This window comes from Lemur catta, chromosome 2 (assembly GCF_020740605.2).
Source record: "Lemur catta isolate mLemCat1 chromosome 2, mLemCat1.pri, whole genome shotgun sequence".
Classification (NCBI taxonomy): domain Eukaryota; kingdom Metazoa; phylum Chordata; class Mammalia; order Primates; family Lemuridae; genus Lemur; species Lemur catta.
Window position 1 is genome coordinate 14,681,647 of NC_059129.1, and position 25,994 is coordinate 14,707,640.

A 25,994-nucleotide genomic window follows, 5' to 3' on the forward strand; every position below is an offset into this window, starting at 1 on the left:
AAAGACACAGTCAAGAAAGAACGCTGAGCTATGCTTGGCCCAAATTCCACTGTATAAATGTTAATTATGACATCTGACACTGGAATGATGTCTCAGGACCCTTCTAAGGGCTTTACATGATCTCATTTATCTCATTTGATTGCCTCAATCCTTGCAACAACCCTGTGAAATATTATGATCGTCTCTGTTTTATAGATAAGAAACCCAAGGAATATCGAGGTTCAGTAACTCGCCTAAGAACCCACTGGAGGTTGGGCTGAGTTCAAACCCAGGTTCACTGGACTCCAAATCAGAGCTCCTGCCAAGACAGAAGGAAGGACAGAAGCCTCGTCCACAGGATGCAGGTGTTGGCAGGACTCTCCACAGCCCCTCGTCACAGGACTCTGTCATAGAAGGAGTGTGTCTTCTTCCTGAGCCCTGGGACAGGTCCTGAACCATCATGTTCCAGTGCAGGGTCTAGGGGAGCCCACAGGCTCCTGGGTTCAAACCTCTACTTTGCCACTTTTGAGCTGGATGTCCTTGGGTAACCTCTTATCTCAGTTTTCCCATCTGTGAAATGGAGGAAAAAATACATCTACTGTCAGCTGTATCTCCTGTGAAAAGTTAGGCAGGCTCCGATCTCATCTAGACATCGACCTTGACCATCATCCTTTTTGCCGGGTAGATCTTCAGCCTTAAACCATTGCGTTTTTCACTCTTTCTTATATGACATGCCACCACCACCCTAACCCCTCATTTTTGCCTCTTTAACTTCAGGGTCTGTGGGAGGTGGCTTGGAAGAGGAAAGCCTTCCCCTTATTAAGCCTACAGTACAGGAGAATCTTCCAGATGTCAATCCGATCCATAGTCCCTGAAGACGTAATGAAGAGTAGCAAAGACAACCCCAGGAAGAAGAGAACTTTGAACTTGGGGCTGTTGCCCTCAAATCTCACTCCCTGCCTCACCGTAGATCACTATAGATTCCATGTTTGTCCTAGATTTTTACCAGAGATGCTCCTCTACTGAGGATGAAACGGGGACCGTTCCCCTAGAGGAACACTAAGCAGAGGGTCCTACACACAATCGCCCGGCCCGGTGGTCACTGGTTGCCAAAAGGCTGGGAGTTGTAGATACAGACAGGCCATCTGGCCCAGCCCGGCTCTCCCAGCCTGTCTCCAAGGGTCAGACCATCAGAAATCAGTCTTTCTCTCCTGGCTCATGCATGCGGACCCCGGCTTGCTCCCTTACACCCTAAGACTGAGAGGTAAATGTGCATCACTCACAGGGGGTGCAGTTAACCCACGGATTATCTTCCAAGCAAAGTAGCCCTGGAGGCTCGTTTTCTTCTCCCTCAAAACCCTCTCCAGGCAGCCGTGGATTCTGTTTTATAGCTCGAGTTAGTTGCACAATTAAACCCAAAGCAGCCCGTTTATGAATATGAGATGCCAAGTTTCCCTGCAAAGCATAGCAAAGTAACAGATGCTTTAGAGCAATAAACAAATTGAAATATAGCTTTTTGTTTCTCTCTCTGAGGCTAATAGGCAGAAAACCTTTCTTGGGAAGTGCAGCTTGGGGCTGGGGCACTGTAGAGGGTGTGTTCACATCACTCCATTGGACATGGGGTCTGGATAACCCACTTTTGAAGATCCACATTGGCCCAAACCCCAGTGGAGGGGATTTCTCGTGTGAAGCCCGGGGCCACTTCCAGCTTCATACAAAATAGACATACCCCACTTCCTGATAAGCCCAGGTGCAGGGGAGACAGCTTGGTAAACTAAATGTAAACTTGATGTCACCCCCATTTCTCCGTTGGCTGGGCACCCCTGGGCAGAAAACAGCTCGCTCAACTTTAAGTAGTGGGTCTGATGCAGGTACTTTGACACCACCCAGATGGTGACCTCTGTTTTATAAATTTGAAAAAACAAGACAAACTCAAGAACCCCAAAAGGGAGACATTTGCTCCACCTTCCTTTGCTAGTTTGTACCTCATGTTTTTAAAGTGTTACTGGGGCATTGATTCCACTTTTGAATTATGAGTCACAATTCATCAGAGTCCCTAGCGTTTGCGAGCAATTTCTTGTGTGCACCTGGAAATTTCCCACTCCATCCCCCAGTGGCCATTTCAAACCTGTAAGTCCACTTTAAGCCTTCAGCCCTGCCCTTCCCAGCCCTTCACAGGTGATCTTGCTCCTGCAAATCCTTCCATTTTTCCACTGTCTTAGCCTGCTCCGGCTGCTATAACAAAATGCCACACAGTGGGTGGCTTATAAACAACAGCCATTTATTTCCCACAGTTTTGGAGGCTGGGACATCCAAGATCAAGGTGCTGGAAGATTCAGTGTCTGGTAAGGGAATTTCCTGGTTCACATATAGCCATGACAAGGGAGCTGTCTGAAGTTTATTTTATAAAGACACGAATGCCATGCATGAGGATGCATCTACTTGTAGCAGACACTGCTGATGTTCTGCTCAGATACCTTTTGGTCTTCACCTTACACAATAAAGACTGAGCAGAAGCATGCGTGGCCTGTGAAGGGCAAGCCGAAATTCTGGAAGCTTCATACCCCTGGAGACAGCCCTCAGCCAATAACAGACAGAGACTTAGTAGGCAAATACTCCAGTTTTCTTGTTTTTCAACTGGGACAACTGTAGGTTAGATTCCACACTGTCTCCCAGAGCTCCTCAGTGGGATTGAGCCCTAGGTGCCCACAGGGGTGACTGGCTTCATAACACACCTTTTATTGGAGTCCTTCTATCCCCATTCTCTGGTATTTCCTAAGATCACCTTTCAAATAAATTTCTTGCATTCAAATCCTTGTCTCAGTGTCTACTTCTGGGGGAAAACCAAACCTGGACACTACCCAAAGCCATCCCTGGACTTTTTCTTCCATTCAGGGCTGATTAACTGATCTGTGCTTTTATACCCATCTCTTGCTAAGGCTGCTTGATCTCATAAATGCAAGGGCTACTTTTTAAGAAATTCTTTGTCTTGTCTACAGCATTAGACACCACTGACCATTTGCTCCTTCTGGAAAAGATACGACCTCTTAGTTGCCACTTGATCATAGCGTTCGTTTGGATATCAATGTAACCAAACTCATGCTGGCGTAACCAAGTCACTCTTGCACTCTCTGGAGTAGAGCGAGGTGCCGCTGCCTCATCTGTAGTCATTTTTCCTTGAGTGCATTTCCAACTTTAGCATTTCTCTTTGTTTTTGTCTCCTCGGCTAGATTATAAGCTCCTTAATTAAGGCAAAAAAATTGCCTTCAGTATCAGGGGCAGTGCCTAGCACAAACAAGTTTGCTTCTCAATGTTGAATAAACTAGTTGAAACTGTACAACAGCCATGGCATCATGACAATCAAGATTGACCCGTCTTCCTTTATACTGTAGCCATACATAGATGTGTCTACCCGAAAATTCACGTGGAAAACTTGTATGTGCACGAACACAAACACTTAGATGAACTTCCTGAAAATAAACAAAGGAGTCAGCACAGAGAACAATGAAAGCTTCAGACTCAAAAGCTTTGGTGGTGAGTTAACAATCAAAATCAAACTTAGTTGCAATAATAATAAGTACAGAGGGAGGCTGTGTAGGGCATTGTGTAACATGAGCTAACACTTTAGATGCAATGTATTTAATCCTCATAATAGCCCTGTAAGAAACATGCAGGTTGAGCATCTCAATTTCAAAATCCAAAGTCCAAAATGTTCCAAAATCCGAAACGACTTGAGTGCCAACATGATGCTCAAAGGAAAAACTCATTTCAGATTTCAGATTTGCAGATTTGGAATGCTCAACCGGTAAGTATAATGCAAATTTTCCACAATCCAAAGAAATCTGCAATCTGGAACACTTCTGGTCCCAAGCATTTCAGATAAGGAATACTCACCTTGTACCACTTACTGCATTCTCTATGCGGAAAATGAGACTCAGAGAGTTTCAGTGACTTGCTTGGTGTGCCCCAATTTTTAAGTGATAGAGACTAGATCACAACTCAGGCCCGAGTTTTTCTCCACACTAAATAGTTTCCCATGGGGATTATGCTTTACGGATGCAACAAGTTTTTACCACAACTGGGAGATGGGATGAGACCTGAGATTTTGGAAACTGGCTATAACTTTCTGGGAAATAACAGACTTTTGACAAAAATATTTCTTTAAAAATAAAGTAAAAATACAACAGACTAAATTACTGCCTTTGGAGCAGTGACTATTCTTAGGATTGACTTCAAGACATAACAGTTAACTAGTGAATACCTTCTTCCATTTCAAGATTCTTGGTATAATAAGGAAAAAACCATGTATCTTCCATGACAATCTTGTGCAATCAGAAAAAAATCAAACTTCGGATAGCTCTCTTGTGACATCCTTGTTAATCAGAAAATTACTTTTCACACGAGTACTTAGAATTAAATAGTGATTCGTTACATTTTTATGACAGCCCACTCCTTGAAAAAATGTGGACATATGATAGATTCCATTTGATAATCACAATAATAATCAGACTTGGGTTTTCTAGAGAAATTTTCTTCTTAAAGGAGTATTGCTTTATTTTTTTTTTCTTTAAAACCATTGAAAATTTTTTGACCATAATAGAATCATACTTTTAAACAGCTTTTCTCACATTTTCCTTTTAGGATGTCTAATGAGCAAGTTATTTATAAGCTTGACAAAGAGGAGAACATGAATGTTCTTTGTGACTGTTTTTTCTTTTTTCCTGGTTGTTAAAGTGTTCCTTAAAGAGAACGCAGTTATGTACATATTTCTGCAGTAGGGGACCTTCTCTGATTGTCTTTATGAGGACATTATTGCTCCCTTTGAATTTTCTAATGCGAAAGCACATTGTTTAATTGACATTTCTGAGGTCTTACTGAACACTAAGCACTGTATAAATTACTGTACATTTTCTTATTCAATTCTCATCCCTTGTCACACTTAATTATGACAATAATCCCATAAGGTAGGCACCATAATTGGCCCCACTTAACAGATGAGGAAACTGAGGCTTAAAAGGCTTAAATAATTTACCTGGGATTACCCAGTCAAGAGTTGAGCGAGCAGAATTAGAGGCCATGCCAGGCTGACTCCAGTGTCTGTAGGTTTTACTGCTAAGCTATTGTGCCTTCCTAATTTTAAAGAGCTATCAGACTGATCTTCTGCATGAGAAATGCCTTTCAGTGGGTTAAGTAAAAGTTAGCCTTAACTGCCCAATTCCCCAGGCATTTAGCAACTTGCTGGAGGCACTAGTAGGTAGAAGAAATCACCTGTGTTTAACAGAAAAGGGCCAGGGTTTGCTGACATATTTAGTTAATCCACATAGAGATCACTGATGAGGAATCTGGCTAATTAGTTGTGGAATTTTAAAAAACGAGCAGATGTGCTGTGGTGAAGTGCATTTTACTTCCTGAACCTTCAGGGAAAGCACTGGGTATGTTCTGAGGCTGTGTGTATTTAATGTATCTTGATTGAACATTCAGCTGTATGTTTTGCAAGACTCAGGTATCCTGGCTTTGTTCCAACATAGATAATTACATTCTGCTTCGGTTCTCCCTACTGCCTCAGGTAGGTACAAGGTTAATAATAATAACTACAGCTAACAAGCACCTACTATGCGCCAGAACATACTGGGAGATTTCTATGCATCCAATCCTTTCCACAATCCTGCAGAGTGAGTTTTATTTTAGCCCCTTTAATGGGGAAACTGAGGCTCAGACTGAGGTCAAGTGACTTGCCTGAGGCTATATAGCAGTAAGTAGCAAACCAGAAATGCAAACTTTTTTTTCCTACGCTCTTCATTTGACAAAAATGCACTTAACCCAAAAACTTAAAGGGTACAGAAAGGATAGAATTTGTATTTCAAAGGATTAAAATGACAAAGAATTAATTTTAAAATTAAATTTAATGTTAAAACTACAATGGATTTAATTTATATTTCTTTGATATCTAATAAATTTGAATATTTTGCAAAGTTTCTATCTTCTTTCAAGAAGTATGTCTCACAATGAAAAATGAGTTTTCTTCTAGCCCTCAGCCCTCCAGTTTCCCTTGCCAGAGGCCCACCCTCACATGTTCTTATGTATCATCCAATATATTCTGTGTATCTACACCCTATTTTCTCTTTGAAGTTGCTGTTAGAAGTTGTTTGGCCGAAATGGATGATAGGTCTGTACTGGTTTCCTATTTGGAATTTATAAATGCATTGGGAGTGAAGTAGTGAAGGGTTTTGTATGAAAATCAAAGCATAGGCTGTTCTATGCATCTTTCAGGAAAAGTTATCAAGAACAGCAAGTGGTATATTTTTATACAGTTGGGAGAAGTAGAGAATGTCAGAAACTGGAATATCATGGGTAAATTATGTTTTCCCTTTTTTCTGGACACAGAGAAAATTACATCTTCCTTTTAATATCCAAGTACATAAACACAGAGATCAATTATGTGTACAAAGTATTTTCTAAATTTTTTTACAAACCAATTTAGCACCAACATTTTCCCAATGTCTCAAACATTTTCTAAAATGTTATTTATAATCACAGCATAACATTTTCTTAAATGAATGTGCTGTCATTTAATCAATATTAGCCTTATGTACATTTAGGTTGTTTCTATAATTTCACCACTTTAAATAAATAATACTGGGTTGAGCATCCTTATAATATATATCTCTTTGCAAATATCTTAATATTTTGACAGGATAAATTCTAGAAATTGCCTTCCATAAAATTTAAACTTATTCACAATCCTAGACTTTATGGGTGCATATTTCTAATGTTTCATAGACAACACTAAATAATTTTTAAGTTGTAGGTCAAAATGCCACCTTACTAGGATTTAATTTGTATTTCTTTGATATCTAATGTATTTCAATATTTTTCCAATTTTATATCTTCTTTTGGGGGTTATGTCTTTCCCTCAGTCTTCCATTGGGATGTTTTCCATATTGATTTATAAAAACTCTATGTATTAAAAGTAAGTACTTGTCATTATATTTGAAACACAGTTTGTCTTTTGAGTTTTCTTTCTCTTTATGGTGACTTTTTTTTTGTCTTCCAGAACTTAAAAAATTTTTATGTGGTCACATCAAAAACCTTTCCCTTTGCTTTCTTCCTATAATATCATGGTTAGAAAGCCTCCCCAATTCTCAAGAATACAGGCACGTTTACTGATATTTTAACTCTCCGTCATTACTTTCTTGTTAACATTGAATTAGTTCATTCACCTTGAATTAATATTGGGGTAGGGTGTGAATGAGAAAATGGAACTCTATTTTTTCCCAAATGATTGGCTAACTGCTCCAACAAAGTCCCAATAATCCATTATTTCCCAACTGATTTGAAACACCACCTTTATCATGTGTTTTTTAACATAACCGTGCTTATTTCTGATTTTGTATTCTGTTCTATTAATCTATTTGCCTATTCCTGAGCCAGAGCCACACTGTTTTAATTACTATGGCTTTATAATATATAATATATTATTAATACAGGATATTACAATTTCATCATTCTTCCTTCTAATAAAATACATTAGCTCTTTCCCTTAATTTACTGATCCAATAGAAACTGTATAATTATTATGTCAAATTCAATTTTCTAAATCCTTTTGGGATTTGGATTGGAATTACACTTTATTTCTAGATTAATTTGAGAAGAATTGAGGTCTTTCTAACATTACAATTTCTCATCTCCCCAGTTATTAAAGTTTTAATTTATAGAACAATATTAAATATTAATTGCATTAGCAGGCATCTTTGTCTTGCCTAACTTTAATGAGGCTCATAACCTGGAGGTTGTAAGGACAGGACTAGAGTTAAAACTGTTGTGTTTATATCCCAGCTTCACTACTCAGTGCCTTGAGTCCTTGGGCAGTTTCCTTCATTGTGCCTAATGCCATTCAGCGAATAATAAGGTTAATAGTAATACCTACCAGGCAATAGTGTGGTGAAGTTTAAATGAGATGATACATGTGAAAGCCCATGTAGCTACGCCTGCCACAAGGCTCTCAATAAATGTTAGCTGTTGACATTATTTCTTCCTTCAACTTGCTAGTGCCTGTGGGGTTAGATGGACAATTTGTTTCATGTTCAAGAGGCTTTCTTAAAGTTATTTCTTTCTTAAAGTTATAATTTTTCTGCTTTCTTAAAGTTATTAATTTTTCTTAATTAGTCACAAATATTGAATGTACTAAGTGCCTTTTCAGAATCTGTTGAAATGACAGTTTTTTCTTTTGACCTATTTCTGCACTGAATTATGACTCTGGATGAGATGGGCTGATGTTGGTCTCAATGGGACTTGGCAGCTTTGGTTTTGGTAAACTGTCCTTTGGGAGACAGGACTCGCCATCGGGACTGGTGAGTTTCTCTCGGGAGGGACCCTCCACGTGTCAGCCGGGAGCAGATGCACCTGCCTGCCCGCGCTCTGTCTCGGTGTCTCGCCCCACTCCTCACGGTCTCCAGTGTCACTGAGTCTGGGGTCCCTGGTTCAGTAGCTCCAGAGGATAATCCACCTTCTGCCCTCGCAGGAGCAGAGCAGAGGCCTGGCTGTGAGCTGGGGCGAGGCTCTGTGGATGCAGCACCTCCTTCTGGAGACCTCGAACATCAGTTTATGCCTTTGCCCAGACCTCTCACCCCCACCAGGGTCCCTGAAGCTTCTGGCTCTTGAACTTTTAGGGGGCTTTCTTGCAAGAACTCACTTTCCCCTCCTTAATGACACCCCCTCTTCCACAGCCACTCAAGTTTCAGCCTTCTCCTCTCTCCTAAGTCGAATGCCCCTCGTAAATCAGCCTCCCTCCTTCCAAAAATATGTCTACATTTATTGCCTGCCACCAACTCTTCACTGTTTCTCTTTGATGTTTTGAGTTTATACCTTCTATCCATTTGTTATCAATGCAGTGGTAACCGGAGAGGGAGTGGAGGTTAACACTGGGTTTGATTCACCGTGTTATACACAAGTTCCAACTAGGAGTTGGGCCCTTTTTCCATATTAAATGATTCACTTTGTCTTGGGTAATGTCTTTCACCTTGGATTCTACTTTTCCTGGAATTGACATCCTGGTTTTAGCTTTCTTTAGAGTGACATTTTCCTGATGTATCTTCACCAGTCCGTCCTCATAGAACATGCGTCTGTCCCTGTGTTCGGGGATGGTCTTGTGAACACAAATATGACTAGGTTTGATTTCAGAATGAGAAATTCTTTTTTGTTTTCCTTTGAAAAAATTATGGTGTTTGACCCATTTCCAGTAATTTTTAATATTAATACAACCTGCCTTCTATACTTCTGTCACCTTGCTCTAAAATTTTTGCTTTTTTTATCCTGTCTGTTTTGTTATATGACTGGCATTTTCTTTGCTTTTCTATTTTCCAGTATTTTGGAAGGTATATGTCTTCTTGTCAATACTTCATTTTATGTTTTTCTAATAGACTAAAGGAGTAGATGGTATCTTTTGGCAAAGAGTCTTGTGGGCTTTTACTCTGCCCTTTCCCTCCTTTTCCTTCTCTGTTGCTAACTTTTTAGTCTTTGTTAATTTAATCTGGGATTTTGGATTTATCAAATCATTAATTTATATATATATATTAGAGATGGGATCCCGCTATATTGCCCAGGCTGGACTCAAACTCCGGGGCTCAAGTGATCCTCCTGCCTCAGCCTCTGAGTAGCTAAACTATTACTTATCGGAGCTCAGCACTTTGTTTAACCCGGATCACTGTCCTTTTAGGCACAACTTCCCCATTCTCAACCTCTTCCACACTGTCCCTCAGGCAGTTTTTATTTTCAAGGGGCTTTTTGGAGAGCAAGATTTAATGTTCTTCTAGCTTTTTTTCCTGTGAAACTCTGTAGATGATAATGTATTCTTCTAGTATTTAATGGTGCTAACGTCTTCGGCTTGAATGTGTAATAAACATGTTTTGTTTGCTTTATCTGCCCTGGGCACCTATAATATTTATAGAACTTTTGCATTTAACTTATAATTTAAAATGTTTGCTCTGGTGCATTTATATATAGATAGATAATGGGTGGATAGATGGATGGATGGTGGATATATAGGTCTTTTAATCTACCCATGTAGCCATCTTAGATCTCTGGAAATATCTCTTTAATGAAATCTTTGCTTATGCTTTGTCCAATTTGTTTCAGGTTTCTTTTTCAATAATATCAGCAAACTGCATGTTGCCTATAAGTGCTCTCTGTCTTCCAAGCAAACTTCTCTCTCATCAGTTAAAGCTTGCAACCTCAGGTTCAAGTTTGTTCTGATTTTTATGTTCCAGGTCACTAATTCTACTCTTTACTGCTGTCAGTGTGGCACATGCATGCAGTTTTTTGATTCTTTGCTGCACTATCTTCCCTCACCCATATTTTATTTTTTCTTGTCCTATTGTCTTTTCATCTGAGCCTGTGCTCACCTCTTGTCCTTCTGCTCAAATGTCCCTAGGGGTTTCTCTGACCACTTAATTCCCTTACTATACTTTTCTCCTCCTTTTCCTTCATCACAAGTTGTAATTAAATATTTTTATTTGTCTATTATCTCCTGCATGAGGGCAAGTACCACATCTATTATAGCCACGACCTCAGTGCTTAGTAAAATGGATAGCAAAGAGCAGGTGCTTAATAAATGTTTACTGAGTGAGTATATGTCCACCTTACTCTGGCTTGGATTCCCTTTGGCTGCACCAATATTGCTTTGAGCCAGGGGTTCCCAAACTTTAGTCACTGAAGGGACCTTTTTGCCATACTCAAAGTACCATTTGTAGTATTATTTACTTAATGTTTGTGAATTTAGATCAATTCACATTTTCTACCTCCACTATGTATTTAAGCTTCATCCTAAGCAATGAGATCTGTTAAATAAAAGCAATGTCCTAGTTCCAATTTTCTACAATATATTAAAATCAACACATAACTGTAAAAAATGTAAATTTCATCCCTGAATCACTGTGGGCGCCACAGATGACAAGTGAACACACTTTGGGAAATTCTTTCTAAAGCTCTCAGGCTGCCGCGTTTCCTCCAGGAGTCTGTGTCTTCTTGGTTTAGACGGTTCTTTCCCATCTTATTCATTCAACAAGCAAAATATTTGGTGGGTATGATTCATTCTCTTTTGCTTGCCTATAATGGGATGGCTCTGTGACAAGGACTGAGGATACCACAGCCAGCGAGGCAGACACCAGCCCTTCCTGATGGGGCTTTCAGATGAATTGGGGGGAAGGAGAGGCACTAGATAAACAGACATGCAAGATAATTACAGATCGTGCTTAGAGCGATAACAGAAATAAACTACGGGGTTTAGAGAGTGCCATTTGAAAGTGGCAACATTTGAACTGAGACCTGAGTATGAGAAGGACTGAGCCATAGGAAGAGCCAAGGTAAAGTGATCAAGAAAGAACAGCGAAGTCCTGGAGACAGAAAGGGGTAGATCTGGGGGCTGGGGGAGAGCCTGCTGGTTCATCTTGCCGGGTTTCACGAATGCCCTGCAGAGCCGAAGTGCAGAGCTGGACCGTTTACACCAAAGCCCAGACAAGAATCCCAACGTGTACAGTCTAGGCAGGGCTTGGACCTGTCAGAAGTATTGGTGACCCAACAACCATACATGTGGCTTTGGGCACATCTGAGGCCTGGATATTTAAGCCGCTGAATTTCCGGAATAATCAGAAAGCCAACCCCTGCTAACCTCTTGCAACCGTAGAGCTTAGTATATTCCGATACAACTGCAACTTTAAGGAGACAGAACGGAAAGGACGCCTGTCGCTGGTTCATCTCAGGGAGGCAACAGGTGCTCGCTCCAACAGCTGCAGGTGGAGCACCGCCCACCAGGGGGCACTGTGGTGCCGCAGGACGTGGGGCAAAGCTTGCGGAGCTCATCCCTGCAAAACCGTTAATACCCTGGGGACTCTGGAGCGCGAGGTTGTAAAGCTTGGCGTTAAAAAGTAAAATAAACTCACTGACTCATGCAGTCATTGGCTGGAGAGTTTGCAGGTGCCCGGGAAGCATTCAGAACTGGCGGGGACTGACCGGTCCTTAGAGTGGATGGGGGGGGGTGGGGGGGGGGCGGATGGGGGGGGGCTCTGTGGACCACGCAGGCGGGGAACACCGGGAGAGGAGAAGGTGTTCAGGCCGGGGAGGCTGGAATCCAGCTCCGTCCCGGTGCCGGTCAGTGTGGAAGACTTCATGTGCTGGGTAGCAGGAGATTGAGGGTGTCGCGTTCTCAAGGGTTTCTATATTCTCTGTGGATGGTGATGTGAGCTCATCTGTTGAGACTGGCAGGAAAGGGCAGGGTTTGGTCCTTTGCAGAGAAGGGGGAAGGTCTGAAATAGTTGTGCAGAGTGCGAGAGCCAGTTGGCCATCGGCACGTGGCGGATTTGCTCACTATATGCTAAAGTCCCCTTTGTGCTGGCAGTCAGGTCTCTGCAGTGAAGCCAACCTGCCATTTTCAGGAATTCTCCAGTAACCCTCTCCCCCTGTGGGTGCAGGTGTAAAGAAAGGGCAGTCAGGTGGCCCCAGCACCCAGGGTTGCTCAGGAAGCTTCTTGTACAGGTCCCTGGCCTTTTTGAGGGTCTCCTGTATGTCCTTAGGGATGACCTGTCATCCTGCCTGGAGGTGGTGGCTCCATATTTATATGGGGGAAGGGATGAGGGTGGCCCCACTGGAGGAGGGTTAGAAGGCTTGTCTTGGAGTTGCTATGCATTCTGTTTTGTGGTGTGCGTTCAGTGATTTGACTAATGGAGACTAAAGGAGGACAAAGATCCCCTCAGCCACCACTTGGTATGATGACTGGCCCCACGTACCATCTTGTTTTCTGGATGCTGGTGTCACTGGGGAACATCACTCCAGAGCAAGCTGACCCAGAATCGATGCTAGAAAGTAGAGCCTGAGCTGTTCCCTGCCGCTCTACCCTTGAGTGAGGACAGCTGCCATGGGTCCTACACTGGCTGGGACAGATGTCAAAACAGAGTAAGAAGTTATCAATTGGATTTGGTTATAGATTCCACATGGGTGTTGCTGGGGCTACTGGTGGATGGTGGGACCATTCATTGGGACGTGAGAAGATAAGTGGTAAGTTGAGGAAAAATAACTGAAATATGTGTGGAGAAGGACTAGTTGGAGCATAAAAAGGACATGAAGAGAGTGTGTTCTGAGAGCCAACAAGATGCCTCAGCTGCCACAGGAAGGCGGGACGAGGCCAGGGCCAAAGGAGGAGCTGACGTGCAGGGCTGTGCTCAGAGGTTCTGGGTGGGAGCCAGTGTGACAAACACAGGGAACACGAGGGAAGGAAGTGGATCCTCCTGGGCTTTATTTCAGGAACTCTGGCTGGGGAGAAGAGGAGATACACAGGACTGTCATAGGAGAGGGTGAAGGGATAAATGACTGGCATTTTGAAAATGAAAAAGACTTAAACTAAAGGGGGAGAATCAAGTAGGGAAAGAAGAATCCCTTGATGAGAGGCCGGGTGCGGTGGCTCACGCCTGTAATCCTAGCACTCTGGGAGGCTGAGGCGGGCAGATTGTTTGAGCTCAGGAGTTCGAGAGCAACCTGAGCAAGAGCGAGATCCCGTCTCTACTAAAAATAGAAAGAAATTATGTGGACAGCTAAAAATATATATAGAAAAAATTAGCCGGGCATAATGGCACATGCCTGTAGTCCCAGCTACTAGGGAGGCTGAGGCAGGAGGATCACTTGAGCCCAGGAGTTTGAGGTTGCTGTGAGCTAGGCTGACACCACGGCACTCTAGCCCGGGCAACAGAGCGAGACTCTGTCTCAAAAAAAAAATAAAAGAACCCCTTGATGACTGGTGACAGTGCTTGGTGGTGTATGTGGGACTCTCACATGTTTATCCAGCTGAGTCCACACGATAGCCAGGTGGCATCAGCATCATCATCACCTACACGTTGCAGGTGAGCAAATGAATATGAAAGTCACATGGCCGGGAAATGGAAAAGCTGGGACTCAAACCCAGGTTTTCTGAATGCAAATCATCCACAATAGCTTGCCCAACACTCATTATCTTATTCCGTTTAATGCTGCAAATAGTCCTTGAATACATAATTTGTGCCAGGATTGCCCAGGGCTGCCTTAAGACCTTGCTACTCAAAGTGTGGTCCAAGGACCAGCAGGTCGGCCTCACCATAGAGCCTGCTAGAACGCAGACTCTCAGGCCCCCTCCCTAGACCTGCTGAATCGGAATCTGCACTTCAGCAAGACACCCTCCCACTCCAGGTGATTCAAATGCACGTTAAAGTGTGAGAGGCAGTAGATTAAAGGAGTCACGGCAAGAAAAAGGGAGGGTAGGAGAAGAAATTAAACCCAGACCGCAAAAGGAGAGATATTTGGGGAGTTACCACCAGACAGTGTCCCCATCCATAGTCAGCCACAGATGGAGGCCTGAGAAATTGAGGTCCAGTTGCCTGGCAGCTTGCACATGCAGCAGCAAAAAACATTCATTCAACGCCCACGGTCCCTCCTCCTTTCCGGGCAAGCTTCTTGAGGAAAGAGCTGCACATTCTCACCTCCCATGTCCTTGCTTCCCGCCCACGCCTCAGCCACTCCAGACACATTTCCTCCCCTCACTCCACGACAGAGGCGCTCTCTTCCTAAATATTATCAATGGAGACTTTTTAAAAAATAGCTTTTGAGTAGCTAGTTTTTTTAAACAACAAAGAATGCATGTTTATGACAGAGGAAAAAAAATCCAATGAGTGCAGAAAGCTAAAAGTGAAAATAAATTCTCCTTCTGCACTGCAATCCATCCCAGATCCCCCCAAGGTTATTCTCTGACGACAGTCACTCTTAACAACGTATTGTATATCGTTTTCAGAAAAAGTTTATGCATAGACGACACACTAGCATACGTGTGTATATTTTGTATGTAAATAGGGACATATTAAACTTACTGTTCTGTAACTTGCTTTTTTCACTTAATAATCCATTTTGGACTCTCTTCTGTGTCAATATTTATAAATCCACCTCATTTCTTAACGGCTACATCATAACCTATTGTATGGCCTCACTGTGGTTTATTTAACTAGTCTCCTACTAATAACGGACATGTGGGTTGTTTCTGGTCTTTTTTTTATACAGTGTTTCAGTAGTTAGGTTAATACTAGCTGCTGTAACGAACCCCAAGAAAAAGTTTATTTCTTGCTTGGACAAAAGTCAGAGGGGGTTGTTTCCTAGTTGTAAGTATTCTTCCTTACCACTCCTACTTTTTGGACCTTCCTAGGGCCACAGAGTCCCCTGCACTCAGCTAGTGGACCAGAAAAGACAGCCAAGAGGACATACCTACTTTGTCACCATCTTGACCTAGAGGTAGTACACAGCACTTCTACTCACTGTCCCTGTCAAGAGTCAGCCATGCGCCCACCTAGATGTAAGGTGTGCTGGGTGATGTATTCCTTGGTTGGCAGCTGCCCTCTAGGAGCAGCCTGTGTAGGTATCTTTAGGGGACACCGCCCCCCCCCCAATGTCTACCACAAATGCTACAATGAATATCCTTGCATATGGGTCTTTAGGCACTTGGGCAAATAAATTTCCAGAAGTGGAATTGCTGGGTTAAAGGGTATGTGCATTTTACGTTTTGATAGATAAATTTAATTGCCCTCCTAAATACTGCATCGATTTATATACCTGCCAATATTAGAAGAGTATTGGTTTTTCACGCTCTTGCCAACAATTACTATTACAATTTTTAAAAATATATTTCCAACATTATAGATGAACAGTCTTATCACATCATGGGTTTAATTTGCATTTCTTTAATTATGTTATTGAGTATTTTTTTGTGTGTTTACTTTCCATTCATAGCTCTTTTCCTATTAACTCTTTTCTCATGCCTGTGTTCCTTTCTTCTACTGGTTGGTTCTTCTTATTGATTTTGCAAAAAGTCTGGAAAAATATATAAAATATAAATATATGTGAAAAATATATGAAATCAGTTCTTTGTGTCTGTAGTGTACATACGGCAAATATTTTTTCTGTGAGTCATTTTTCTTTTCTTTTATTTATGGTATTTTTCCATTCCAGAAACTTACATTTTTTACATAGTCTAACTTTTCCATCTTTTCCTTTATGATTTTTGCCTCATGCCTAGAAAGGCTGTCCTCGTGCCAAGACTCATTTTTATATTCTCACGTTTTCTCCTAGTGAGAGAGTCACACTTGAATCCAGATTCTGCTAACTGACTGTGTTGCTTTGGTGATTTACTTCAGTTCTCTGTGTCCTAGTTTCCTCCGTTCAAAAACTGGAATAATGGGAGTGTCTACTTTGAAGGGTTATTGTGAAGATTGAGTGAGATGATTCGTGCACAGAGCTTAGAACAGCGTCTGGCCCACAGTCACTGAACGACACATGTTAGCTTTTATCTTGTTGATGTCCAAAGCATCAGTGACCATGTGCATGACTGACACCTGCTGGGCACGCCTTTCTTATGGTGAGCGAGTGACAAGACTCAAACCCAGCTCTCTTTGATTTCAAATCCTGTACTCATACGCAGCCACTAAAATGGCCCACTGTCTTCTACATGGATGTATCATGCAAGGAGGACAACTTCGTAGTCTCTACCTGTCATACTTAGGACAAATCCCACAATGCACAAGGGATGGGTAAAAGAACAGACTTTACTGGGGACACCTGCAAGCCAAGGGTCACAGTAGAACAGGCAGAAGGACAGGGTTACCTTGTCTTCTCACCCTCACCCTGAGGGGCCTGCCGGGGCCTGGACCAACTGGGTCTATGCCCCAGGGGAGGGACTTTGCCCCCACACCTCCATCAGTTTCCATTCTTATAGGGCAGGGTTGAGAGCAGCCTTGTCCGTCAGGGCATAATCAAACAACTGGTTGATTGGATGTATGTGCCAGCTGTTGAGAGGAGTTAGGTGGGAAAGCCAGCTGCCCAGCACCTGGGGACCTTGAAGACCTTGAAGCCAGCTGCACAGGCCCAGAAAGAGGAGGCTACCAGTCCCTGTGGGAAGCCAAGTTCAGCTGTAGCCCCTCACACTGGGGAAAAGGGACCCTGTAACCCCTAACCCCTGTTGGTCCACAAAACTGTTAACTCCTTGAAGAAAGAAACGGCACTTCACTTTCTTTTGTATTCCTGGCATATAGTAGGTGCTCAATAAATGTTTGCCTCTTGAATGAATACATGAATGTATACAGGCACAGGACTAGGCATTGTCAAAATAGAGATGTGACAGTCATGATGCCTGCCTTCAGGGGCCTTACCCTTTAGGGGGATGACAGACTCAGATAATGTGTCAAAAGTGGTTTATGTCTATAGTAGGTACCATGGAGTCGCAAGGGTAAAAAATATGCCCAACTCTTCCGTGCAGGGGGAAATGCTAAGGGCACAGTCAGGGAAGGCTTCATGGTGACGGTGACGATGAGCTGAGAGATGAGGTTTTGCCAGGCAGGCTAAGGAGGGCTTCGTGCAAAGGGCACAACACGTCGAAGGTCCCTTAGCATGAAAAATACAGCCTTTGGCGGGGTGTACAGACTGGACTTTAAATCGTCCAGTCTGGCCAGCGCCCAGGAATGGCCATGCATGGTAGGATCAGGAAGAGCCACAGAAATCCCGGTAAGGACTTTATCCTGTGAGCTTGAAGAATGGTTGCTGGTGTTTAAGCCAGGACTTAATGTTTTGCTCTTGGGTCACATAAAGGTAAGGATTTGGGGCTGTGGACTTAGAAGGAAGTGGTCCCACGATACGAGAGGGGACTTAACGCTCAACCAGACGAGGATGAACGGCCACAGGTGCGGCGCTGGCCGCCCGGCTCGGCGTGTGGGGTTTAGCAGGTTTAGTTTTAAGAACCAGTTTCTTGCAGTCAGGCCTCTTCCCTCCTCTTCCACTGCTAATTATGCCTCCGGAGACTGCAATGATTTTCAAAGAGCCTGGTTGCCCAGTTAGGAGCTAATAAATCACCACGGTCCCCCCAGGCAGCCGGGGCCTTCCAGAACACATACAAAGGGTGTACAAATTTAGCAGAAAATGAAATCTTCCGAAGAATCCTATCAGTAATAATCAGCGGTGTGCCAGCTCTGGAAGTTTCCGATGATAGCCCGACATCAGGCCGGCTCCCACGTGCTGACACATGCACAGCCCAGGGAGCTGTCTCTGCTCCCCTGGGTGGCTCAATGTGGGCCAAAAATTTAATTTAAGGAGAGCCTCAGCATGGTAAGAGAGCATTTCGGTTCTTGTTTCTTTTGGGGGGGGGGCAGCGAGGAGGGGTTATAGGAAGTCTACGATTTTTCCCTTAGGGTGACAGAGTATGGACTTCTGTGGCATGGGACAGAGGGACACCTCTCCACTAGTATAAACACTATGATTCTGCCTCCTCATTCTCAGATGACAGCCTTGTCTTTATATTTTTCCCTTCGACAAGTATTTTCTGAACCCCTACTAAGTGCCAGCCGTCCTCTAGATTCAGAGAATGCAGCAGTGAACAAGATAACAACACTCACTTTGGGAATTTGTGGTCTACAGTGGGGTGGGGCAGGGGGTGGGCAGGGACAGTAAACAAACAAATATACCTATGATACATTAGACAGTAATGAGTGTGATCGTGTACTTATGAGAGTACCTATTATTAATATTAAGGTTGTATTTCCCAAGCTTCCCTGATTCTAAGAATCATGAGGGCAGCTTATTTAAAATGTAGGTGTGTGGACTGCACTCCGAGCCCGTTGAAATCAGAACATATGGGGGAGGGGCCTGGGACTTTTTCTCTGAGATGCACCCAGTTAATATTCATGAACATCTATATTACAGGACACGTGGCTGAAGGAAGGCACAGTCTGCAGCAGTGGTTCTTAGTACTGGTAGCCCACTGGAACCATCTGGGGAGCCTTCAAATTGCAGGTACCTGGGCCCAGTGCCAAGAGTTTCTGATTTAATTAGTCTGGCGTGGGACCCAGGCATTTGCATAGCTCCAAAAACCCCTCAGGTGGTCCCAGAATGCAACTTGATTTCACCACCTCCTCCCCGCCACCCCCCAGCCACACGGCAGAGCCTTGGGCTAGGGACAGTGTGCAGATGGCAAAACAGACATGGCATGAAATGTGTTCCTTTAAATCTCATTTTACCTTCCTGTATTTGGAGGCCTTGGCTGAACCAGAGCTTGGACTCCCCTCAGTCTAGAGCGAGAGCCCCCGTGGGCACGATGAGGTCTTACAAACAACAGAAAAGCTCCCTCCAGGACTATCTGCCCGAGGCCAGAATGCTAAAGAAGGGCTGAGCTTATCAACACTGATCATTTCTGAGGACAGAATGGCCACTCCTCAATATGCACCTACTTCATAAATGGATCCATTTATTGAGCACCTATAGTGTGCCAGGTGTTGTGCTAAGAAGGCAGAAATGAACAGGAAATATGTCCAAGTTGCTGATTTGTTGATATAAATGGACACATAACTAATAATTCCCACAGGATGGGATGAGGGTGCTAGCAGGTGGATCTACAAGTGCAATTCTGACTGACTTAAACTAGTAATGATTTACTGGAAGGACGTGGAGTAAGTCACAGAATCCAGAGGAAAATGAAAGGACCGGTCTCAGAAAAGGGCAAGAACCAGATAGCTGTGGGATTTGGTAACAGAAACTGATGGGGGAATCTCCTCCAGCTTCCTATGTCTGGTTGGAAGAGCTCCATTTTCAGTCTTTATGACCCATTTTTTAATCTTTATAACACAATCAGTACTTAGTGGCCTAACTTTGATCATGCACCCACCCCTTGGCCCACTAAGATTCTGTCCAAAGCAGGAGTGATAGTTCCTTAAAGAAAAATGCCAGGGGGTTGTTAACCAGATGTACAGGAAATTGTTGCCGAGCAAGTTAAAATAACAGATGGGAGGTTAAGTCCAAACAAGGAGTGTTAGATTATTCTTTCACTAATTTTTGCAGAGCTACATAAAAAAGGATGCAGAAGCTTAAGAGGGTTATAGGGTAAAAGAAAAGTCCAGCTGTTTGTTAGCAGCTGGAAACAAGTAAGCAAAATTTAGGCAGTGACATAAGGAAGTAAGATGGGCCTCAAAGCAAAGTCTAAGGACCCCCTGACCAACCCTGTGCACAGAGCATGGAGGTGTAGACACAGTCCCTTGCATGTCATGATCGCACAGGATTCTTGTGTTCTATTCCAATGACCTAAGGAGAAGTAAAAGTGCAAAGATGTTTTAGGGGAACAGAGAAAATTTGAAGTCCATAGGAGCCCTTTGATTCATGGCTTGGCTACAGTGATCTTGTTTACCTTCTGGTTCTTATGTCTTCCTTGGTATTTGTCATTTGGTTTTGCAACTGAGATGCCGATTAGTAATTAGAAGGGTGGATCTTCACTTCCGTGCACAGACAGGGGATGATGTGATGACGCTCTGGAGATCACTGGAACTGGTGAGAATTTTCCAAACTGGCAACAGAGAGAGATGTTAATTGGTGCTCCTGGAAAAAGTTCATAGCTCCATAGTCCAATAAGCTTGGAAAATGTTGCATCCTCCATTCCTCTCTTTACTGTATTGAAGGATATTGCAAAGAAATCTGTTTAACGGCTTGTCACGTCCACTTCTTTGTGTTGCCCTACAGAGTTTGGAAAGTCTCTAAACAGAGTTTAAATGCCCTGTTACATTTGTATAATTTCGTCTACTCTTCATAAGAGCAAACACCTAATTACAATGTGTGCCAAGTTCATAATAGGACATAGCCAGATTTCTAAGAAAATCCAGCCAAAGAATTCTATTCAAGTGCCTTTGTGATTGTTTACTCACAATGGTATCTTTTAAAAAAATATTGGTCTACTCAATACTAATAAGTATTATTTAAACTTTCAACCCACAAGGTTCCATAAAGACTTTGTGCCTGAAAGCAAAGTATCAGTTTTCTCAGCCCTAGAAGCACAGGAGATTTGAAGGCTCAAGGGGCTAATGGGTGGGTTTGCAGAGAAGGCAATAGGAGAAGGGACCTGAGCATGGTGGACAGGTGACCCCTGCATACCTTGTTCTCCGAGGCTAGCAGGAGGGGCTCAGGATGGGTGGAAATCAAGGTCAATTTCAAGATAATAGAGAGGAAGGCGTTGGAGGGTGACCACTTATACCTTTCTAGTGTTGTGGGAGACTAGTTGCATGTGGGTGAAAAAATTAGAGTTGGGAGTTTATGGTGAGAATTGGGAATATTTGCTATGAAGAATGACAGGGAGAGCCTGTAAAGACAAACATAAAACTTCAGAGCAGTACAGAGGGTTCAACTAGAGCTGGAATTAATAAATATATAAAGGATCCACTTACTCTAAGGGCCAGCAATTTTCTCCACTGCTGTTTGACAACCCAGGGACAGAATTAGAAAAGATGAAAGGCTGGAATTAGCCTGATGAAGTTGATGGCAATAATGATAATTATAATGATGATGATGCTATTGAAATGATTGTTCATTGGGTCTAGGGAAAGTGGGAAAGAAAGTGAGATGGAGAGGCTCCTGGCTGAATTTGAAAATAGGTGTAGGCCGGGCGTGGTGGCTCACGCCTGTAATCCCAGCACTCTGGGAGGCCGAGGCGGGTGGATTGTTTGAGCTCAGGAGTTCAAGACCAGCCTGAGCAAGAGCCAGACTCTATCTCTACTAAAAAAACAGAAAGAAATTAGCTGGACAACTAAAAAAAAATATATATATATAAATTATCCAGCCATGGTGGCGCATGCCTGTAGTCCCAGCTACTAGGGATGCTGAGGCAGTAGGATCGCTTGGGCTCAGGAGTTTGAGGTTGCTGTGAGCTAGGCTGACGCCACGGCACTCTAGCCCAGGCAACAGAGTGAGACTCTGTCTCAAAAAAAAAAAAAAAAAGAAAAAAGAAAATAGGTGTAATGAGTTTGAGACCATTGTAAAGGTGGTAGGAAACAAGGTTGTCATCTGAGTTTACTGTGGCTGCTGTAACAAATGACTGCAAACTAGGTGGCTTAAAACAACGGAAATTTATTCTTTCACACTTCTGGAGGCCCTGAGGAAGGATCTAGTCTGTGCCCCTCTCCTGGCTTTTGGAGGCTGCTATGTGGACACTCCTTGGTATCCACAGCTTATAGATACCTTACTTCACTCTCTGCCTTTGACTTCAGGTCTCCTCATCCCCTATGTGTCTCCTCTTCCTTCTCTTCTCTTCTAAGGACACTCATCACTGGACTTAAGGCTTACTCTAATCTAGGAGGGTTTCATGTCTAGGCTTAATTTAATTAAATCTGCAAAGACTCTTTTCCCAAATAAGGTCACATTCAAAGGTCCTGGGCGGGCGTGTGCTTTGGAGGGTCACCATTCAAGCCCCTGCGTAGTCCTAGAGTGAGATTTCTGAGCTACTCATTCCAGAGACGTACCCGGGAAGGAGACGTTAGAGCCTCCTTCCATCACCCCTTAAAGTCTCAAGTAGAGCCAGGAAATTTAAAAACGGGAGAGAGAAGGGTTACATTGCCTGGCTTCCCACTGAGGTCCCAACCAGGCTGGAGTTCTGTTCTTCAAGCCTACACGAAGGATGTATTTCAGATGTTTTTTGGCAAGAGAAGACATCAGAACTCATATCTAAAACAGTTGCTATTCTTGCAAAACAAGTTTTTTTCACCTCCCCAAAAAAGATTTTCTTAATATAATTGGAGAAATATCTTTTGCCAGAACAATGTTCAGTGGCTTACTTTGTATGTTTTGAATATGCAATAAATGCATTGAAAATTTCAAGCCGTGTAAAAGATTACACAATAAAAAGTAATTCTCATTTATCTCTCATCTCCTAGTTTCTCACCCACCTCAAGTTCCCTCCCTAGAAGCAACTGCTTTTACTGGCGCCTTGTGTGCCCTTCCCACCATATACACACTGTATCTTGCCTTTTTTCATTTAACACGATATGTTCCCAATCATTGCATACTAACACATATAGATCTGCCTAACTCTATTAATTGTCTATTCCACAATTTACTTAACACATATGAATGGACATGTAGGTTGTTTCCAGTTTTAAAGCAAACCTGTTAAAAATTAGAAAAAAGGCCAGGTGCGGTGGCTCACATCTGTAATCCTAGCACTCTGGGAGGCCGAGGCAGGTGGATCGTTTGAGCTCAGGAGTTCTGGACCAGCCTGAGCAAGAGCGAGACCTCGTCTCTACTAAAAATAGAAAGAAATTAGCTGGACAACCAAAAATATACATAGAAAATAGCCGGGCATGGTGGCGCATGCCTGTAGTCCCAGCTACTAGGGAGGCTGAGGCAGGAGGATTGCTTGAGCCCAGGAGTTTGAGGTTGCTGTGAGCTAGGATGATGCCACAGCACTCTAGCCTGGGCAACAGAGTGAGACTCTGTCTCAAAAAAAAAATTGGAAAAAAAAATTGGAAAAAAAAATCAATAAGAGTTAAAGTGGATTTCTCACCAGGTGAGAGTTTCAGATGTACCAGAGAGGACAGGGACTGAACAGGTCACAGGTGGAGCCCGCTGATGTGCTGTGCTTGAGTCCCGGGCCCCCAGGGGAACCCTGTTTGACGATGTGTTGCTTCTGTCCCCAGGAGCCTGATGCCCAGGACCCTGGAGAGCCAGATCACGCTGGAGAAGACGCCCAGCTACTTCGTCACCCAGGAGGCCCCTCGCCGCATCTTCAACATGTCCCGTGACACCAAGCTGATCGTGGTGGTGCGCAACCCCGTGACGCGCGCCATCTCCGACTACACCCAGACGCTCTCCAAGAAGCCCGACATCCCCACCTTCGAGGGCCTGTCCTTCCGCAACCGCAGCCTGGGCCTGGTGGATGTGTCGTGGAACGCCATCCGCATCGGCATGTACGCGCTGCACCTGGAGAGCTGGCTGCAGTACTTCCCGCTGGCCCAGATCCACTTCGTCAGCGGCGAGCGGCTCATCACCGACCCCGCGGGCGAGATGGGGCGCGTCCAGGACTTCCTGGGCATCAAGAGGTTCATCACGGACAAGCACTTCTACTTCAACAAGACCAAAGGATTCCCTTGCTTGAAAAAAACACAGTCGAGCCTCCTGCCTCGATGCCTGGGCAAATCCAAAGGGAGAACTCATGTACAGATTGATCCTGAAGTCATAGACCAGCTCCGGGAGTTTTATAGACCATATAATATTAAATTTTATGAAACCGTTGGGCAGGACTTCAGGTGGGAGTGAGCCACCCACAGGCAAGGGCTCTTCTGTGGTCTTTTCCTTGGTTTGCTCTGGGAGCCTCTGATCCTCTTCCCCCAACAAGCCGAGACTCCAGCCTCTTTCCCAACTCGGAGTCCATCATCTTGGAAACTGGAAGCCCAGCTAAGGCCAAGAGACCAGGGGGTCCCTGCCACTAGCTCTCCCCAGTCTGTTGGGGCAAAGTTGATCTCCTCTGGCACATCCAGTCAGTTCCACAGTCATTATCCCTTCTGCCCATAAGGGGCCTTGGGGAACTGCTTTCAGAAGAGTGGATCTTCCCATGGTGATAGATATTGTAAAGTGGTGATGGTTCTGTTGCTATGGACGCAGCAGTCAGCCCCTGTCACTGTCTGCCCAGGAGTGGCCTTGTTAATTCCAAGTGGCATGTACCTTCCCTCTGAGATTCTCTCCCCGAGACACCCCGGGTGGTGGAATGGAGGACCATCCTCTGTCCTCCTCAGAACTTGACGACTCATCACAAGATTGCAACGCTGGAAGCACCCCCCGGCCACTCCTGCGAGACAGACCCTTTGGTGATGAAAATACACTGGTGACTTCAGAGCCTGTGTTCTGAAGGCTACTGTCTCTAAAAACCACTCCATGACTCTCCCTGCTCCCTGTGGACAAAAGCACATAAATTCTGCTGTTACGGGTACTTTGCTCACACGAGCTTTCGTGTTCAGCATGCGACGGAATCATGCTTGTCCATGTGAAATAAATATGGCTCTCTCGTGTCCTTAACGCCGGGCTTTTCTCTGTAAGCCAGGTCTGCAGCATGGCTCATTCATCCAGCTCCTCCCAGTGGAGAAGGTGGCTGGTGCTGTGGGGGAGGGGCAGGGAGAGGACAGAGACTGTGGGGGGGAGGGGCAAGGGGTGGAGGTGGGGAAGGAGGTCCTTTTGGCAGAGGCTGGGGCAGAAAGACCACGTGAGATCTGTGGGGACATCCTTTCTCCAACATAAGTCTGTGTCAGTACTCTGCTTAGAAATCCTAAATTTCTAATCTGATCTAAATCAGTCATGCCAAATGAAAGGTCCAAGGGCTGATGGGACATCAGATAACTTTTTGCTTGGCCAGCATGATATTTTGAAATAACTGCCCACAGTTGAAAACTAGAAGCATTCATATAAAAATATGGATTTCCAGCTTGTCATCTTTTAGAAAATGGAAACGTGGCTACATTGAGCCTGCACCCAGCATGGCAACAGGTGGCTGCATCTTTGGACAGGGCCCTGCACTCCCCAGTTTTCCAACCCCCACCCGGCCCCTCGCTGAGTTACACCATTTGCCTGACCCTGCAGGCTTCTGGGTCCCAGCCCTGCCTTGAACGTGTTCCGCAACCTCAGATAAGGTCCAAATCCTCCAGCATGGCGCCTAAGAGGTCCTCAGGTTACAGCTCTGACTCATCTCCTCCTCCTCCCTCATTCTCTGCTCCGACCTTACAGAACTACTTGCCTTTGCTCATGCCATTTCCTTTGCCTGGAAGGCTTTCCCCGACCCAACATCTCCAGCTAATGGAAACCCACGCTCCCAGTAAGACGTCACACAAGTGTCACTTGTTTGGTATTTGGGAAGCTTTCCCCAGCTAAGCTATCTGCTCACTCTTCTGTGCTCACTTGGTAGCGTGTGTGTAACTCAATTACAGTTTTTATCACACTAGATTATAATTACTCCACCGTAGACCATAAACTCCTCAAGAGTCAAGACTGTCTTGCAAACATGTCATAGGCACAGCAAATGTTGGATGGATGGATGGATGGATGGATGGATGAGAGGGTGGATGGATGTTGGAGGCCTGGGGTCGTGGACAAGGATGTCCCAGGGAACTACATTTCTGGGACATGCTTCCTAGGTAGCACCCTACTACCCAGAGGAGACCAGGAAGGAT

General features: G+C 44.1%; 1 protein-coding gene across 1 annotated transcript in view; it reads left to right on the forward strand.

The window, feature by feature from the left end:
• HS3ST2 (heparan sulfate-glucosamine 3-sulfotransferase 2) overlaps positions 1–25,263 on the forward strand; it is a 77,017-nt gene extending 51,754 nt beyond the window's left edge. The window contains exon 2 of the mRNA XM_045542779.1: positions 23,475–25,263. Within this exon, the coding sequence (XP_045398735.1) occupies positions 23,475–24,093 (619 nt within the window). The 3' untranslated portion in view covers positions 24,094–25,263. The remainder of the gene's footprint in view (positions 1–23,474) is intronic.
• Positions 25,264–25,994: the final 731 nt, after the last annotated feature.